The sequence below is a fragment of the Poecilia latipinna genome, unplaced genomic scaffold (genome assembly GCF_001443285.1).
Source record: "Poecilia latipinna isolate Pla-1442-1.1 unplaced genomic scaffold, P_latipinna-1.0 Scaffold1218, whole genome shotgun sequence".
Taxonomy (NCBI): Eukaryota; Metazoa; Chordata; class Actinopteri; order Cyprinodontiformes; family Poeciliidae; genus Poecilia; species Poecilia latipinna.
In genome coordinates, this window is record NW_015113834.1 from 127,482 (window position 1) to 148,109 (window position 20,628).

Consider the following 20,628-nt stretch of genomic DNA (forward strand, 5'->3'; position numbering starts at 1 on the left):
AAAAAAAAAAAAAAGGGAAAACATTTTCATCGGGAAAAAAACCCCAGTTTTTCGAATAAAATTAAAGGGAAAAAAAAAAAAAAAAAAAAAAAAAAAAAATTGGTAGGCACAGTAGTGAGGTGACAAGTAAAAGTTACACACCGCCATTGGCATTATATGAGGCCGATGGCACGCTCCGCAGTTGAGTGCTCATGGGTATGAGCGATATTAAACCGTGCCTCCTCGGCTCATATTGTCTGTAAAGGAGGGTAAGAGCCAACGTCCAAGTGGGAAGCCTCTGTCCCCTGCAGGTTATAGAGGAATGCTGTGTTTGTAAATCAGGACTGAATACATTTTCTATTGACTTACAAAGAAGCCAGCCATCTGCAGACTATTCCCTACACTTCTGTGCACCAAGATGAAGGAGTCGTGTGAGCCAGGGCATCGGATTTACTACATTTTTACTACATTTTTCAGGTTCGTGTTGGAGTCACATTTGACTTGCACTTCAATGGCTAGAAAATGTTGATGGTTTCTTCAGAAAATGCCCATGCATCCATCAATACTCATGAGTCTCACCTCAGTATTTAAAAGTTTACAGCAAGGGTGTCAAACTCAATTGCACCGAGGGCCACTTCAGCATATTGGCCACCCTCAACGGGCCACATAGACGGTACAAATCAGGAGTGCATCCCTGCTAAAACATCCCAGACAAAAGGTTGACTTCCCTCATTCAGTTCTGTAGAGGCTTATAATGAGTCAATGGACCAGGTGTGTGAGTGAAGGAATCCATCTAAAGCTGCAGATGGTAGCTCTGGAAAACTAGACTTGGGCACCCCTAGCATAAATGTATAAAAATACAATGTGAAAAATTAATTAAACACCACCTCATATTGTTAAATAACTGATTTTATGTATTGAAGTTTTAAATATTACATTTGAGTTTCCATGGATGTAAATTACTGCTCAGTTTAAAAATTACAATATTTAAATCAATATTTAAATAATAAAAACAAGTCACATGGGCAGACATTATAGACTTTACGCAAAGATTTAGTCTCAGAGGCAACTGAAATCAATTAATTTAAAAAATCCTTTCTGAATATCATCTCATGGTCTCTGAACTAAATGCGTCTTTCTGACCGGGAGCTGACGGCGTGTTGAAGAGTTACGGACCGGACGCTTTGGAGCGTCTGGTTAGGAAGCGCATTACAAACCTTTGGTTGCAACACGTGGCCTGCGGGCCTTGAGTTTGACACATGTGGTTTACAGTAATCAGTCTGATTGCCTTTGACCATGTCAAACGTTTTGTGCTACTCTGCGGTACACATTACACTCGTGATCATGTGGTGAGAGGAATGTGATGGTGTGAAAACTTTGATTAAATATTGTGCAGATTTTGATGTGAGACCTAAGTTGGCTTGCAGATCTTTTTTTTTTATTATTTATTTAAAAGATTCTTGTGTAAAATTATGGCTCACCAGCAAAAGCATAAATAACACTGCTGTCTTGAATGCTTATAATAAAGCTGATCTATGATTAAAGTTTAATATGGAGTGAAATTAAACGTCTGAGAAGAATCATGATGCAGTGTGACTTCAGTTCCCCACCTGCATGCACTTTGTTTATAAATGAGACTGTAGGTGATAATCCACTGGTGTAAAATGCATCCGTTTGTTTCCTGCTCTTTGTATCTTGACGAGTTTATGTGCCATTTATAAACCTGACAACTCATAGGCAGAAATGATGTCAGATGACAGATGGCATCAGGTCAAGAAAGAAAAATGCTAAGCAAAAGTTATCCCAGGGTTATCACCAGTATTGTCTAATGAGGAATGTTTAGTTTATAATAATAATAATAATAATAATAATAATAATAATAATAATAATAATAATAATAATAATAAGCTAAAGTAACGAAACTTAATAAATTAATTTCAAAAACTGCTCAACTTAACTTAAAAATGCAGAAAAGTGTATTGCATCTTCTCTCTAAGGTGCTGAAAAATAGGTCAATAATGCAAATTATAGCAATTTTAAAGTGGTGAATAAAAGTTTATATTGGTTCAATTTCTAGGCTTCGCACTTCATTAAAGTTTTGAAATACTGAGGCTAAAACTGCTAAGCTAGTAACTACGCTCGAGTCTAAAGAATAAATAAAATGGCTGTAATTATACTTATTTACTCAGCTAGTACAGTTAAGTTTGGTCTACACTAAACCAAACTGTGACTTTTTATTTCTGTTTGAGTTTTTGTTATTGTTTTATTATTTACAGAGGAAGCCTAATGTGAATTCAGTAAATGATATAAACTCCAAATATTTAATATGCAAAGTATGGGGTTCTGAAATAGAAAAACACCCTAAATCCAGTGATGGAAAAATCTGTAAAACTGTGATATTTTTGCTAAGACAGAACATCATGGTCATAAATCCACAGATAGTATGACTCACAAATGTTGTTTAATCCAAATCAGTCACTTATTAACAGATCTGATCAACAGAATTCACACATAATGATAATATATTGAGCCAATTGATTTGCACCTCACAAACAAACAGACAAAATATACAGTATCTCCACAGATTTGTGTGTGACGTGCTCAGGGAGATCTTCCTCTCGTATTGCCATGACAACATCTGAAAGCTCCTCAGCAAGGGTTTCCCACAGTAGTCAGAGTGATTTTCAGTCAGCATTGCATCATGGTTTGCACAATGAGAACATTTCAGGACTTTTTTTTTTTCAAGAGAAACTAGAAACACTTAGTAGTTATGGTTAATTCATCATCAGATGAAGAAAGAAAAAATATTAAAGAAGGTTTCCATGGGGAACATTTTAACATTTCATACCAGAGAGCGAACCAGACATCTTTCATGCAGAACTCAAGCCTCTAAAAGCAGTGAGTGAAAACTATCTTTTTTCTAGTTAGGAAGAAATCCAGAGGAACCAATCACATGAAATGCTTAGATATTGCCTCTCTAAACTCAACAATGAATCTGTTCTACTCCAGATGCCGCCATCATTTCAGTTGGCTTGTTCACCCTCATCTCCACTTGGCGTTAATTGTCATCTGCACTCATCCTCAGAGCAACAGCTAAAGCCTTTAGGACACCAAATGTTCAGCTCCGTTTCGCACATTCTGAAACATGCATGCAGATACAAGCACCCGCACGTCTTTCACAAATAACCTTTCCGAAAAGGCACGCTGAACGTACGGCACAAAAGAAATCTTGGGAGCAGCAAAAAAAAAAAAACACACAAAAAAATAAAAAAACACGAGGAGTCGTTGTGGACAAACATACCTGTAAACCAACGTGTCATCGCCGGAGCTGTTGTACTGGACCTGGAACATCCTCACTCCGGATGTAGGAGTTTGGCTGCTCCATCTAATGAGGGCAGAGTTTCCTGTGAGCTCCACCAATGATACCCTCCTGTCAGCCCCTCTTGTTTCGTTGTTAAGCATTGCGACTTTGGAGGAGGTCAGGATGTCGGAGGGCGCCGGCTCAGAAGAAGGATCTCGGCTGCGGCTCGTGCTGTTTGCAAGATGAGGCACTGCTGTGACGACTAACTCCACCCGTCCTGTGGATTCGCCTGCAGCGTTTGAGGCGATGCACGTGAAGTTTCCTGAATCCTTCAGGGACGTGACGTTGATTTCCAGGCTTCCATTGGGGAAAACTAAAGTTCTGCAAAAAAAAAAAAAAAAAAAAAAAAAAGGAATAACATTTTAAAAAACGTTTCCTGTTTTTCCATCAGTTATGATTAACAGAAGTATTTTCAGCTTGCTAATTGCCAGAATAAATAGGGAGAGATTTATTTAATCTTTGGAAGTTCACAAACATGTTGGAGTAATGTTTTCTTCCTCACTAGGCGGCCTTTCAGTCCCTCGGTGTAGAACTCATTTCAATCTAGATAATGATGGACCACAGCTTCAGCTAAAACTTTTTGTAAGGCATGTTATTTCTCTGGGATTGATGCACATTTTGCTCCTAACCATACGTTCATGTGTTGGTCAGAGAAGATGACTGCTTTCTGAGCTGTGCAATGACTGGATATTGGCCATGCTGTGAATGCATACACATAATTATTTGAATAGAGGAAGATTACACCATCCAGCATATTCTTGTCTGCTAGCTTGGCTGCAAAACTAACCTATCAGAAGTTTTATAGTAAATAAATCCATTCACAGTATACTTTTACTTCAAGTTTGCAGAACGTTGCCTTTATACAAGTACATTTCTTTAGTAGAAAAACAAAAAACTGCCTTTTTTCTTTGTCACATTATATGTATTTTCAAAGAGGTCAATTTTCTGTTATCCACTCTTCAAAATGGAAAAGACAAAAAAAAAAGGTCAATTCACATGAAACAAATGTATAGTGATCTTCATAGGTCTTCAAGACAACAGCGAGTCTTGGAAAAATCTCCATGTCTAAATTCGGTCAAATACTTCAAAAGGTTTAAAAACAACAGGAACTGCGATAACTACATCTTTCTTGTGTTTAGTCGGCTGTTCTCCGTAGTGAGCAGGATGGAACAGCAGGTCTAAATGTCCCATTTAGAGAACTACAATATTCATTCAATGTGAGACTATGCAATCGAAAGAAATGATTAATTTATTGTTAAGCATTTGCTCTAAGGGTGCCAGTAAATGGAGTCACCAGTGTTCATGAACTGAACTGACAGTGAAAATTGAATGGAAACATCATTTATTGTTGCAAGATTCTTCAAATTACAGGCACAGCAAGAACTGTAATATCATGGTGATACCTGGAGCCATTGGATATAAGTCGGCCTTCCGGGCTGATCCAGTGGACCTCAGGCTCTGGGTCTCCATTTGCTTTACATTTTAGACTTGCAGGCTGGCCTTCCATAGCGACAGTATGAGGCGACTTTCGAGTCAAAACTGGTGGATCACAAATAAATTCCTAAAAAGGAACATCAGAGAAGTAGATTAAGAGATCTATTTACTATTTGTGTGTCTGTGCTTGTTTTGTTTTTTTTTTTTCTTTGAAATGTAAAAGTGAAAGGTGAAACGCTCCGACCTCTTCCGGTATTGTCCAAAAGTATTTGGCGCTGAGATCTGAAGGGGAGGCACACGTCTCGAGGTCATCTTCTCTGGTCAGTCTCCTTAACCACAAAAGCTCACAGTTGCAATGAAGTGGGTTTCCACCAAAACTCAACACGAGAGAAGAGAGCGGGGAGCCTTTAGACTTGGCATATACTGGGATTCTCAGGAACAACGGATCTGGGGGAATCTTCTTCAGCTTGTTAGAAGTCATGTCCAGCCTTATCACGAACAGGGATAGACAATTGAAACATTTTCATGCAATAGCAGAGATAAACTTTTCTTCAGTTTTTTTTTTTTGTCAGTTCATTTTGTTTGGTAATTTTCGTGTCCTTACCTGGCCAGTTTGTGTAGATTGGTAAAAACTCCCTGGGGAACATTCTCTATGAGGTTATGATCCATGTTCAGGGTATTGACATTGGTGAGACGCCCAATCGTGTCCCACGGCACCTGGTCAAGGTTGTTGTAACTGAGGTCTAGGTCTTCGAGAGTAGTCACAAAGTCATCAAAGGCGTGAGGAGATATGGAGTGGAGCTGGTTATTGGACAGTATCAGATGGCGAAGGTTGGTGAGACCTTTGAAATGGTCGTCCTGGTGATCGGAACATGTGAAAAGACAATAAGATCCCGAAATGCAGTCATGTAGGTAAACATCAGTTGCTGTGAGTCATGATCGGTCGACCATGAATCGTACCTTTATCACAGTTAACCTGTTGGAGTCCAGATGGAGCGCTCTCAGTCGCCGCAGATCGCTGAATGCTGAAGGAAGAATCTGACTTATGGTGTTTCTGGACAGCGTCAGATGTAACAAGCTGGTCATGTTGGCAAAGTCTTTTCTTCGGACCGCTGCAAATTAGCAGAATAAGCACAACAAAAAGAGACGATTTTATAAAAACGAATGCCAGAAACTATGACTTTTAACAAAGACAGTCAGAAATTACAATTTAAAAAAAGTGTACGGCAACAATTGTGCTAGAGCAGAAGGTCCCACATAGTTGGTGTATCAAGCTTAGTTCCTCCTCACCTTGTAGTCGGCTGATACCCAAACCCATGTCTCAGCTTATCTATGACTGCAATCAATCAAGACAAACTGTCCCTGAATGTGGGTAAATCATCAATGAAACAGCAGCTGTCATTCTAATGAAAAGGCAACCAGGAAGGAAAAACTTAATGACCTCACAACCAAGCTAGAAACTTCTGAGCTAATATTATTATTATCTTCAAGTCGTCCCGTACAGAGCAGGAAAGGTAAAAGGAACACCAGTAAGCATCTGAAAAACATAATATATGCTCTGTCATGACGCTCCTGGCGTGATGGGGTTTGTCTAATACGTTTTAATTCAGTGTATAATGTGTAGCCTGGAAGTTTTTTTTTTTTTTTTTTTTTTTTTTATTTGCCCAGGCTTTACTTTCTGCACATCAAACACCCTCCCACAGCAGTAAACGCGTACTTGAAGGGAACATTGTAAAGTGATGTATTTGCATCCCTAGAGACCAGACCTTGAAATAATCAAAGCAGTGCAGGGACATCTTGACAGAACTAATAGCAAGCCAACATCCAAAGTGGAGCTTTGAATTGTCCTTCACGAAGTAGAGCTGTCCTTGAAGCTATTACAAGAAAGCATTCCCAAGAGAATAATAAAGAATAATGTTTAAGACTTACTTTTTTTTTTTTCAAATCCCAATTTTGTATTATATAACATATATTTGCTGTGATGTTTTAACATATTTTAAATCATCGTTTTATTCAGGCACATTGAAGCGGGGATGTGCGCAAACACTTCCTTCGACAAAGCTGAAGACTCATTTGTTTAGATCGGGGTTTAACTGTCTTTGTACATTATCTGATTTCTTTATGTTAGCTTTTAATTTCCTTTTGTTTTATCTTCAGTTAGTATATTTAATCGTCTATGTTTTGGTATGAGGCACACCATTTTTCTACTGATTGAGATTTGTTGAACCGAAAAAAGAAAAACAAAAAAAGTTAACATGGAATGACCATCTTATAGATCTTCATTAAGATAACAGAAAAATGTACAGGGCTTGAAGAAGGAGAAAAGTATATAAAATATGTGTAAAGTAAGGAGAGGAACCAGTAATGAACAAGGAAAAGCTAAAGAATAGACAGAGAAGAAAGAGCGAAGGATGACACTGGGTGCAACTGCAACTGGACAGGAACTGATTCTCGGTAAATGCAATCCACACAGCATCATTGCTCTAGATACTGGCTATTTACAGAGTCTTGTAATCAACCCAATTGTTCAGAAAGTTAAGAAGACAAAATATACACTGTAGATAAAATTGTACAAGAAACATGGATAACCATAGAGTTTAGATCTATAGCTCAAACCCGACCTGGAGTTTGCCCTGGGGCGGAGCCACAATTATATGGTTGGTGTCTGGGTTGGGGTCAGGCTTCCGAGGTGCATTTTTAAAAAGCACAGAGAAAACTAAACACGAATGCATGATATAAAGTTGTTTTAATCCATTTGTTGTAGTTTAAATAGAGAAGGAAGTACTTTACCCTGTTGAGAAAAGAAAGGAAATAAGGTGCAAATGTTTCATTCTGCTGGGCACCTAACAATCATACGTCCCAGAAGATTTGCAAGCAGAGTGCGGTCTGGAAATACTTTAAACCCGTGTCAGTTTAAGATATGTCAGGTTCACTACGAGCTCGGGCCTCTAATTACAGCTAATTAGTCAGGTTGGATTGGGGGTTGGCTGGATTTTTTAGGCCTGGTTTTAACTCTAATAACTACAGCTTTTATAAAGGAAAGGACATTTAACAGTTTGGAAGAAATTCACCAGGCATGGATTGCTGCTGGACTGGAAAAGAGGGTACTTCTTCTGCATCACTTGTGTCAAGCCACTCCTGAACCAAAAACAACTTCAGAAGCATCTTCCCCAGAAGAAAAAGCTCTGAACTGTTGCTCGGTGGTCATAAGTTCTTCTTTTATTGCAAACCAAATTTTGCTTTTTTATCTTGACATAAAAAGTCTGGAGTGGAAAAAAGTAGAAGGTCTGTAGAGGGGAAATGTGCAAAATTTAAGTTTCTCGAGGAGCAGTCTGTAGTTCCAGTCAGAACGTTTTTGGAAAGCTGCTGTTGTTCCACTGCATTTCACGAAGTACAAAGAGAAATCGCTCATTTCGTGGGAAACTCTATGAAGCACTGTTTTGATAGAGATTTTGATTTCATTTCCCAGCAGAACATGGCATCTTTCCTCACACTATCAAAAGGACCAATACACGGTTTGCTGACAACAGTATTTCTCCGTTTGATTGGCAGCAAACCGGCTTTACCCAAATCCAACAGAAAATTCATGTGGTGTTTTTCAAAAGGAAGATGAAGGACACCAGCTGAACGAAAGGAACCTCTGCTTCCTTAATGCATCCATGCAATGCTTCACTGATTCAATAACTCATGCAAAAAGGAGCCCTGACCAAGCACTGAGTCCATGTTTTGTACAAATGGACATACTTTTTATTAGAGTATTTCAGTGTTAAGAATTGTTTTCACAGAAACTAAATTTCTGATTTTCATTTCGCATTAGCCATAGTCATCAAAATTAGCACAAATAAATGCTTAACATATTTTCTTCTGTATGTAATGGAGCTATACGAGTTACATTCTTTATTTAAATACTAATTTAAATGAACTTTTAGGTGATATTCCGATATATCCAGATTCAACGTTTTAGGTTTTAAATGAAAACAGTATCTGCTGAACATTTTTCTGCAGAATAAAACTAGGAAGAAGTTCATTTAAATTTATGTCTCTTTTATTTTAGTGGACTATGGGTTTAGAGAGCCAATGTGACTACAGATTAGAAATAAACCGATCATGTTTCAAAATAACACAAAAAGGTTTTTGATGTCAGATCTAAAAGAAACAAATGAGATTAGCTCGGCCAAACAAAAATAATATAAAAAAGGTAGTTAAATTTAAAAGGACGATTACAAACACAGCAAAAAAATTCATTTTCAAGAAACAGAATAAAGAGTACCTTGCATTTGTATTAACAACGGTGAACAAATTGTTTCAGCGAGCTGCTGAAACAATTTGAGATGGAGTCGATATGCATCCAATTATTAGTATAACACTGAATTTATTATAGTTTAAAATAAACAAAATGCCCGCAGTGGAAATAAGGGGATATGCAAATATGTCATTTGAATTTTAGCAGTTTATCTGTATAAACGACAGACGGATCCAACCCGACAGTAGGTGTGATACCTGTGATGAAGTTTTCTTGAAGACGTAGCTCCACTGTGCGTCGATCGATGGCAGTGGGAACAAAGAGCAGGCCTGTTTTGGAGCAGAGGATGGCGAGTGATGGAGAGAGGCTCTGGCACATGCAGCGTTTTGGACACGACTGTCCTCTGCATGCTGCTGCCAGCAACAGAAAAGAGAACCACAGCCGTTCCATTATCCTCCCCAGGAAACAGGGCAACTGCAAGACACACACACAAAAAAACAGAGGAGTGAATTAAAGTGGAGAATGAGAATGGTACTGCTACAGCAAAGGCCCCCAGGAAGTAACAAACCAGGGTGAATCACTGCACTCCGAGATTCTTTGTTCAGGTAAACAAGCATACAGGTTATCTCCAGTAGTTTGTAGTTTGGTAAATCTGCCAGCTTATGAACATCATGCTGTTAAGCTACCATTTACTGCAGGTCCTCTATTGTTTGGGGGGGGGCAGATTCTGCTTTTAATCTTCAAATGTAAGTAAAGCTTATTAAGAAAAAGAGAGTCAATAATAATAGAATGCATTCTTTCCTCTGGTTGTGCAACACATTGTTTCACTGCATTATATTTGCCAAGCCACATCTGCTATTGTACATCATGGCAGGCATGAAAATGTGTTATTTTCCCCACATCACACAATAAGAGATCAATAACGGCAGAACAGATTCTTCTGAAAAGATTATTAAACATTTGGCGCAAACATAAAGTTGTAAGGCCATGTTTCTTAGCAGCAGCATTTTCTTCAGAATAACTTCACATGTTGCATTGATATAGAAGCACATAATGAGATGTAGATGTTTCTGCGTACAAGTGCATTGCATTTTCTTTAGTTTTTTCCTGAAATAAGAACTTCAATATATATCAATGCTTTTTTTTTTTGTAAAAGACTAACACAAACTAGTGCATGATTGGGATGGAGGGGAACTAATTGTTTTAATTTTATGTTAAATAGATGACATTTTGAAAATTGTGACATGCGTTTATATTTCGAACCCCTTACTCGATGCTTTGCGGAAACGCCTACAGTTACCGTTTCAGTCTCTTGAGGTCTGTCTCTATTGAGAAAGTGGAATGTTTGTCCATTCGTCCTAGGAGTCTCTAGGGCCCAGCGTCTCCCGAGTGCAAAAGCAGCTGTGCTCCAGCGCGCCATGGCAGCTCTTGCGTGGCCCAATCTGGCGTTTTGTTGGCATAGGCCTTGCTAATTCCACCTGCTTTCGGCTGCAGCTACGCCAGCTGCCTTGGGGTTGCCTTCCTGTTTATTCAGTTTATTTTAATTATTGTACTTTCAGTAAAGTTGTCATTTGTTCCGGCTCAACGAGCCACGTCGTAACACTTGAAAGCAGCAGTGTGTTCAGGCCGTATGTTTTCTGTTGCGCTGAGACACCGCATGTGTGTCAAGAAGTTAGATTCTGGTGTCATTTTACCAGAGCACCTTCGTTTACATGCTTGCCGTGTCCATTACATGTCAAGAGAAACCTCAGATGGGACTTGTGGCTTACTTGCAACAACTCCACAGTCTTGCCTCTCTCCCATAGATTAACGATGCCTTGCTCAGCCTTTCAGTCGAGGCGGATGATCATGTCTTGGACAAACTCTTTCCATTTTCAAACGGATAGACTGAAGAGTGCTATACGAACTGTACAAAACTTTGGACAATATTTTACAACCTCAGCAACAGAATTCAATTAAATTAAAATTCCAAAATACGTTATTGACCCCAAAGGTAATTTAAATAAATTATCTATTCAGCAAAGCAGTGTTACATACTAATATTGCATGACAATAACTGTAAAATGCAACACCTGCTGCAAACTGGACCCTTATGGCAAGCTGAAAAAACACTAAGTTGGACACCCAGTCTACTCATAGCATTAGTATAGAAAACAAAGGCAATTCTCTCTGTCTTTCTGTCTCTAACAGACTCAGTTTGGATACAAAACTGTAGTTCTGTACCAAAAGCACACATAGCTTTATAGGCTGATATCAGTATGCATGTTTTCAGTCTGACTGAATAAAATGCCTCCGACAAAAATTTCTTATTTTGAGCATTGCCTAACAATTTCCTCAGATACCATTTAGTAAAGATGTGTTTCTAATCTTTTTTCCCCCCATTTTAAATTTTTTATCAATTACTTTTTCATGTTTTCTGGTTTAATTCACTATAATTATTTAATCTTACATGCATTCCAAAACATTTTTTTTTACTATTAATTTCCCAGGACCACTGTCATCAGAGTGTTTCTCTAACTGTGTCTATATATACACGACTCCCTACTCGTCACTCTCTTTATTCCTATGTCGTCAGTTTTTGACGTTTACGGAGCTCTACGACGTTCAACGAGAGCACCCTGCACGTCAATTAATGACGAGAAAGGTCTAACCAATGCGTCAACATGTGACTCAGAGGGAACCTGACCAAGCATCCATATATGACAAGCCGGGAGTGAGAATGTGTTAGCGTGCCAGCTTACATGTAGGCTACTCCCCTCATGCATGTACACACACACACACACACACACACACACACACACACACACACACACACACACACACACACACACACCCCTGCCCTCCTCCCAACATTCAGCTGCCTCTCGTTGGGCTGACAGTAGGTAACTTGACCTCTTTCCCAATCTGTCCCTGGGTTACGTCTCGCTCCCAATGATGAATCCCTCTGAATCACTGATTCCCCATCCGTCTCCAGACGTGAACGTGCTGGAACTTTGTGTGGCAAACGTCCACCAACAGGATTGGAGTATTTATTTATTTTTTTGTGTGTGTGTCAACTCAGATGTTTTTAGGCTTTTTTTGTTTCACAACTCAAATGACAGAAGACACAGTGTCGGTCAGAGAAGAGTGGTGAGGCAAGCCAAGGAGTAATCAGAGGTTTTATTGGGTTGGCCTTCAAGAAAATCAATGGACTGTCGCGGTTGGAGCGGCATAAAAATGTTGACTGGCTTTTTATTTGTACAAACTTTGGAAAGCGAACTTTGGAAGTAAAAACTGGAGTTTCATAGAAAAAAAAAATCAACAAAACTTGCAGTGCATTAGGCAGGCAGATAAGCAATGTGCTATTAATGGTGAAACGTTTTATTTCAGAACCTGATACTTTAGTTGGAATGTTTCATAAATAGCAAATGCATTTCAGTTTAGCTGCAGTTTACAGGTTGGTGGTAATTTCCTTCTGTCTTAGTTAATAGCATTACATTAAAGCCATTATAATAATACCAGTGGTTCTGAGTAAGGCTCTACAAAGCACCGAAGTTAGTAGATGCTTCTACAATACCTGTTAAATGTCAAGTGATTCATCACTGCATCACCTAGAGAACGACTATTTCTAATTTTATAGAATCTCAGTAAGCCAGAGTATGTACCTGGAACTCAGCTGATAGGTTTAACATATTCGAGCGCTTTCTTTTGTAGAGAAAAATAATGACTAGGAAATACTATAATGCACCCCTTTTTGTGTTAAATTACCAAAACAGTTAAATATCATAGTTAGAAAAATGACAGGAAGACTGCAGCCTGGCAAAAAAAAAAAAAAAAAAAAAATCTAATCTGATAGAAGCCCTTCATAACTGATACAGACAAATATGTGCAAAATATGAGGAATGGAAAAAGTGACAGTGAAATGGTAGAAGAATTTAGGTGGAGCACTGCATCATCAAGCATTTAGGTGATAAGCAACGAGTTCAGGTTAAGGTTCAGGACAAGTAAAATAAATAGAAAAAACACTTCCATTGTGACTTTGAGAACAGATCATGCTTGCTTTCAATGGTAGAGCATTTCCACTGCACCCATCAGCCAACATAATGTCCACACCTTTATGTCAGCTCTGGCATCTCGTACTAAGGTCCATATAGGTGCTGACAGCGCTCTCATCTCTGTTTCTGTCTCCGTTTCTCAGCAGAAACGGAGACAGAAAAAAGCCTGAGACTCGTGCTTCTGTCTGTGTATAGAATCTTACTGTAAGTGCCTGAATATTATGGTACTGAGCTAAGCTGTATAGTAGCCTACCCATTGTTTGTGCAGCACTTTTTTTCCCCCAACTTTGCATACACTGCCCTGCTAGATGAAAGAGCCTCTCTACCACCATCAGACTCTTTGCTGTCATCAAAGGACTCAGAAGAAAAGCAGGTAAACAGCACGGCGGATGGAGCATGCTTGTTGTAGCAACAAGAGGGGGGAAATTGGGAAGCGGTGGGGGGCGAACAGCAGGCTGGATTCCACGCCTGGCGTGGTTCCATGATTCCGTGCCGAACGGTTTTCTTTGCATTTCGCACTTTCTGCTTGATAAAAGATGTCTAGTCAGGTCAAAGGGTTTAAGTCGAAGCAAAGTCATAAGTGATTAGTGTAAAAATTGAAGTCAAGTCTGAAGTCATTAAATTTGTTACTTGAATCTCAGGACACTTACATTTCGGGATGTTACATTGTGACATTGTGCTACATTATAAACCTACACAATTGTATAATATATATATATATATATATATATATATATATATATATATATATATATATATACACTGCTCAAAAAAATAAAGGGAACATTTCACTTTAATTTTGTGTGTGGCTCCAAATCCAGGCCTCCATTGGTTAATAAATTTGATTTCTATTGATGATTTTTGTGTGATTTTGTTATCAGCACATTCAACTTTGTACAGAACAAAGTATTCAATGAGAATATTTCATTCATTCAGATCTAGGATGTGTTATTTGAGTGTTCCCTTTATTTTTTTGAGCAGTGTATATAATCCTGACTACCAGTAGTTCATTTTTGTCTTCTGTAGAGGACATTTCTAAACTTGAATATCTCCCACCCCCTGCATTCTACTGAATTAATTCCTTTTGGTATCTGGAGAGGACATTTAGGGCTTTTCAATGATACCACATATGAAGGGGGGGGACTTTCGTTCGTATCTTTTTCTAATACATAAAAATTGTGTTCATCAGTAATAACACATTTTATGGGAAGAGACAAAGTAAGTGCATAAAACCTTTTATTACCTTTCAAAGAATGTGGGATTTAAAAAAAAAATGGTGATTGGACAATATATTTTTTCCTGGTAGTCAGGAGGATATGATTAAGAACTGTCACTACGAATTTTCAATCTAAACTTCCTTGCTACTGAACCTGGCATTGCTCAAATACCCCTTTCACACTATTATGTATACACATAATATATGTATTATGTTGCAGCTTGACAGTTGACTTTTGCTCAAGTGGTATACTGTCTCGTTTCTACACATCTGGTAGTGTAGCATAAACTATGTAATCTTCAGGTAAGCCAGATTTTTTGGGGGCATGCTGAAAACTTCCAAGGCATGAATGTTTGAACTTACAGGCACAGTCTACACACCCGAAACTTCTCTTTTATTGATCAAAACCCATTCACACTTCAGGATGCTAAACGCTTAAAAGTTTCTCCTTCCACTAAGCCTACCCCATCTCACTTCCCTCCAATAACATCATTCTCAACATTCACGTATTTCTCTCATTTTAATACATTTGCTTATCAGTTAAAACTCTTTCCTGATCCAATGCAGGTGTATTTATTTTAACCACTTATCAAGGGCTGTGTATAAAGTATTGAACATCATGCCTAAAGTGGCCAGCTCATTATTAAATATCAAAAAATATGAATAAAAAAATAGAAAAAAAGACACTAGTCAAAATGTAGTAACCCAAGTATAGCATCAAAGCGACATCATTCAATGATAATTCATAAAGTAAGCTTCATGTCTTCATACCTACTGTACATATGTTTTTAGATATGTCACATACTTTGCAAGATAAAAAGCAATGTCACAGCGATTTTAGAATTGATCAATCTGTCCAGGTTGTGCGTGTTTTTAAACAAAAATGGGGTCACCGTCCCCTTGCAGTCTGAACCATATGCAAGTGCCTCGCTTTGCAAATCAATCTGACTCAACAAGTCAACGTCAAAATGTCAAAACGCCAAAACGCAAGCTCCATCTTTGCCTAAGCAGGCAGCCACGGAGGCATAGTTGCATTTTTGATCATTGAAAATGGAACAAAACCTGTTGTGTGCTATGTGTGCTTTGGTGGACAACAGTACATTAGCCTCACCAGTAAGGCTTACAAGTGAATCAATAGCATTGAACTTTAATCCAGCAGTGGGTCCTGTGTAGTTCCATTACAACCTGCCCCTCTCTTGGTACTCATAAAATCCTCAACAGAACATTCTCATTAAGCAACAACAATGCTCCACAGCCTCGCAAGATTAAAAATAGGCAGTGCTGCGACAACTTCTGTTCATGTCTGATTTCCCAGTGCATCATCTAGGAAACAAAGTAAAGTGCGTGCAGCTTCATAATCCTAGTGAAAAATGCATTTTATTCTGTAATTTGATAGTACAGGCTTTCCACTATCTCACAGTGCAACTGGGATTCTGAATAAATAACTTGCATAAACAAGACGCATGGGCTATTTGACAGCCCTTCCATTTTCACCTGCTCCGTGTTTTCTGGATATGTGTTAGATTAAATATAACTTCCCATTATTTGTGATTACTCCCTCCACTAAACCTACTCCCCCCCCACCCCATCTCAAATCCCTCCAGCGACATCGTGTTCGGCATCCAGGCATCCACATATCCATATTTTTCTCATTTTCATATGTTTCCGGCTGCATTATATCTATTTTAGACTCGTGAACGTAACCTACACAAACAATACAATGTAAGAGCACTTCAACTTTGTGCAAAAACAAAAAAACAAAAAAAGGTTTAAGCACTTCACTTATTCAGATTCTTATCTCATCACCCCCACAGCGTTCTTTGCAGTTTCTGTTACTCTGCAGCAACTCTTGTTACTGTATTTTTATTTTTATCATCCATGCATCTTCTTGTCCGGGTTTATACTTCCTGTTTTTTTTTCTCTTCTCCAAATAAAACTGCATTTATAAAGAATATCTGTTACAGGATGTGATTTTTATTGTTTTCATGCTTTTCAAAGCATGAAAACATGTATTATTATTATTATTATTATTATTATTATTATTACTATTATTATTATTGGTAATAATAATAATACATAAGAAGCCACCATACTTAAGTCTTTTTAATATTAGAGGATTATTTTTAGTGCAGACTTCACTTTGCTTGACAACCATTACTCTGCAGTGTAACACACTTTCTATATAAAAAATAAATAAATAAAAAGCACATATTCTTGCTCTCCCACACCAGACTATTCAACTATTGACATGTTGGTTTGACATGAAAGCTGGTGTTGATCGTTCAGCAGACTTTGTTTGTTGTAGGATCTTTAGCTTCTGAGAACTGACGACACAAGACATACAGACCCGAGTTGCTTTTCTCAACCTGTAAAAATGGGCCACGAAAGTGGCTTTAATGGCAATTTAATGCATGTAAATGGTCGTTATTCCAAGGTATTTGATGCAGGATACAGCTTGACATTTTTTCCAAACTACTTTTAAGCGGTTGCAATGGTGACTGCACATTCCAGACTCCCTCGGCACGCTATAGTTTGAGCAGAGCGAAAATAATGAACCGAGATCCCAAATGTAGCTTCTAACCCACTTTTTTCAGAAGCACCCAAACAATGAACATCAAAGGTTTTGTAGAAGTGCATAAGATTCCAGGGTTGACTGTGGAGGAGAAAAGACAGAAAAGTGCAGCCATTGACAAGTTTCATGGTGGATTCAGTTCATACATTTTGCTCATCTAAATTTTTCGGCTTACATCTGTGCAGCATAGTTTTAAGCATTGATTTGGCTTTGGCCAGTCATTTATGAACCTTGTGCTTTCATGCTAACTAAATGTTTACTGTGTGCTGAAGTAGCGTGTGCTATATTAGGGTTTTATATCATAACAAGCACAAGAAGCTACAGCCAAACTTCAAGGCACCACACAGTGATGTGTAAATGCTGCAAACAGCCAACTGGTCAAAAAAAAAAAAAAAAAAAAAAAAAAAAAACCCCCCCCTGGGGGAAAAAATATCAGCGTCACTGCAGCAGCACGCACTCAAGCACATTGCCTTGTTTTATGAGGTTGTTTATTTGAAGTCAGCTGCACATAAATCCCAGTTGTGGGATGGATTGTTTATTATGAGCATGACTAATAAATTCAAGCGTATGTTTATTAACCATGTGTATGGATTCACAGATTGATCTGTTTTTTTTTTTCCTCAGCAGACCAGCAGACTGTCCTCAATCATTTTGACATTTAAATGAGATTAAATGCTTTAATCTCATTTAAAACAATAATTACTTTGTGCTATGCTTTTTTAAAAAAAATCTGTGAATGACACTGTCTATTACAATGCCTTGTGAAATTGTTCATATCTGTTGACCGTGTTTTTGTATTTTGTCACTTTACAATGACAAACATCAGTGCAGTTTATTGGTAATTTGGGAATAGGCCAACTTAAACTAGTTTTTAAAATATATTTTATAACCAATAACAATAGTAAATGTGTGGAATACCTCTCCATGGCAAACAGCAAATGTTTTGGGGTATGTCTATGCAAAATAGCTCGAGCTCAGTTAGATTTCAAGGGAGAAACAACATCGTTTTTAAGTCTCAATTGGATTAAGGTCTGTCAGTTTGACACGTAATTATGTGCTTTCATCTAAACAATTCCATTGCCTCACTGGAAAATGGCCTCCGGCCAAGTTTAGACTGTTTTTCAGGCTCTACTGCAATAGAATTTCTTCTAGGATATCGCTGCATGCACATCCAATATATCCATCTTCCCATCTACTCTGACCAACTTTCTCTGTCTCTGCTTAAAGATGGGGCATGTACCTTTCATAAAATGTTTTTTTTTTTTTTTTTTTTTCGTTTTTACATATTTATTAAAACTGTCACTATATGCCCTGACAGTATAATGTGATCCAGATAATCTGTGAAAAGACTGAGCTGTTCCACCACCTCCCAGTGCTACTATTTCAGACTGGAGAAATAATACACCACTTCCAGTCAAAAATAAACAATAAGAGCCAGGAGGAGGATCTTAGCACTGTCAATCATCCTCATGTACATGGAGAAACAACTTATTGTTACAGGAAAAATGTTTATCTGCCGACATTGGTGGCAAAGCTAGTGACCCTGAGCATCCATGACATGGCCTGCTGACTTGGAGAAGCTGTAGTGTAGAAAGGTTGACTGACAGCCCCAAGACCCTCCTCCTGGCTCTGATTGGTTGTTTCTGACTGAGTTCTATGTTTTTGTAGTTGGCACTGGGAGAACTAGGAGAAAGCAGAGGAGCTGAATTTTTTTCATAGATTGTCAGTCTCATGCTATATGGTCACAAACAAATAGGTTAAAAAAAACAAAAAAAACAAACATTTTTTTTAAAATAAAAATTACATATCCCAGCTCTAAGAAAAGCTTAGAGCCACTTCATGCGCATCCACTTCCATATTTCAATGTGAGGATAAAGGGAGGTGATAGTCTTACTTTTCTGCTGCATTTAATGTGCTGCATATGGGCCATTTTATTTATTTCATTTTGGCTTCATTTAACCAAAGCTGCTTCTTTCATATTTGCTGGTCCTCCCCATTTGCCTTGTGGTAAACACAGGTTGACACTAATAACCAGTAGGCAATTTTACTGAATACAAGTACAGCAAAATAAGCTTCCATAAAGATTTGATTAAAAAAAAAGGTAAACAATTTAATTTTTAAACAGCGTATAATTATTCTTCAATGTGCAACACTGAATTAGTTTATCACAAAAAAAAACAAAAAAAAAAATCCTGTGGTATACATTGAAATTTAAAAATCTAGCAAGTCAACTATGGAAAAGTTCAAGGGAAAGAAATACATTTGCTCTGTGAATCTTTGCAGTGTAGTCAAGTAAACACAGGCACACAGGTAAGTTGCATGTTTGCTGATAAAGCAGCTTTGAGCATGCTGCAGTGATAAATAGCTGATTCCACCCATATTGAGTGAAGTGTCATAAATGAAAAATAAAAGCAGAGTCAAGCCATGCTGAGTAGAACCATTCCATATCGGTACATATTTAAGACAAAAGGTGCTACTGACTCTAGCTTATAGGTGAACAACTATGGTTTTAAAGGGTTGGTGTCTTTCAAATTCTGCAATACGTCTGACTGAATTCTTCTCACGACCTGTGGATAGGTTATGCAACAGGGACTCCACCCGTCGGGGGGCCATACCGTCATATTTTATTGCTCCAATAAAAGTAACCGTTTTCTGTGTGGCACAAAAATAGAAAACTCCTGATTGGGGGCACAACGTAGGCTGAGGCATATCCCAACAATGAGTGAGGACAAATTATTACCGGACTATCAAAGAAAACCACAAGACTCCAGCTCGCGAAGGCCAGTGCACTGAATCTTTTAAATGTGCTCCTTGTCCAACACACGTGGATCTAATAACTCATGCTGCATGCTGAATTAACTAATCAGCATGCAGTCAAGTTCTTCGGAATCCTGCTAATTACCTAATTATGCGATTCAGGTGTGATGAAGCAGAGATGCATCTAAAAGTTGCAGGACACCAACCCTCATGTTTTCATGACCTATACTGGTAACACATTAAAACAATGTAGAAACCCAAATTGCTGCTCAAAACTTTATAAACATTTCATTTTCACACTCTAATTCTGCTTTGCTTTAATTTTAACCTCGGCTTTCCATAGGCGCAAAACCCCTGAAACCTCAGCAGCTCCCCTGACACACAATTACTGCAACGCTTGATCAGTTCCTGTTATGTTTTCCGGTGTAGAGCAACATAGGCTGCTTCCAGGAATTGCAGGATACTTAAGTTTCTAACTGGAGCCACAAACCGCAAGAAAGCAGATGTTCAGTTATTTGTTATTTTTCTTCCAGGTTTTTTTTTTTTTTTTTTTCCATTTGGGGTAAGGATGGGGGAAAAAAAAATATGTCTGTCATGACTCTGAAGCAAAATAAATCACAAATGTGAAATGATCTAATTCATCTATCGCCAAACATTTAGAATGGCTTAGCTAAATATACTCATGGGTAATTCAACAATGAAAGCATTCTTGAATTACAACATTAACATAAAATCAAACCTCATTATTGCTGCAGTATGTTATACTTTAATTTAAATATATATATATATATATATATATATATATATATATATATAAATATATATATATATATATTTTTTTTTTTTTTTAGATATTTGTTAAATTATACGGAGGCGCATTGCTATCACGCAGGGAAAAAAATCGATCGTTATAACGAGATACGTATCTCGTTTTAACGAGTTAAAACGACATACTATCTCGTTTTAACGAGTTACGTATCTCGTTAAAACGAGTTACGTATCTCGTTAAAACGAGTTACGTATCTCGTTAAA

At 37.9% G+C, this 20,628-nt stretch overlaps 1 protein-coding gene across 2 annotated transcripts in view; it reads right to left on the reverse strand.

Annotated features, from left to right (window-relative positions):
- The window catches only part of LOC106960712 (leucine-rich repeat and fibronectin type III domain-containing protein 1-like protein), a 109,259-nt gene that overhangs the window by 69,559 nt on the left and 19,072 nt on the right, over positions 1–20,628 (reverse strand). For both annotated transcript variants that reach the window (XM_015053955.1, XM_015053956.1), the window contains exons 2-7: positions 9,275–9,491; positions 5,735–5,886; positions 5,379–5,632; positions 5,019–5,262; positions 4,744–4,901; positions 3,281–3,661 (exon numbers count right to left, since the gene is read on the reverse strand). In XM_015053955.1, coding sequence (XP_014909441.1) covers positions 3,281–3,661; positions 4,744–4,901; positions 5,019–5,262; positions 5,379–5,632; positions 5,735–5,886; positions 9,275–9,467 — 1,382 coding nt within the window. In that variant the 5' untranslated portion in view covers positions 9,468–9,491. The remainder of the gene's footprint in view (positions 1–3,280; positions 3,662–4,743; positions 4,902–5,018; positions 5,263–5,378; positions 5,633–5,734; positions 5,887–9,274; positions 9,492–20,628) is intronic.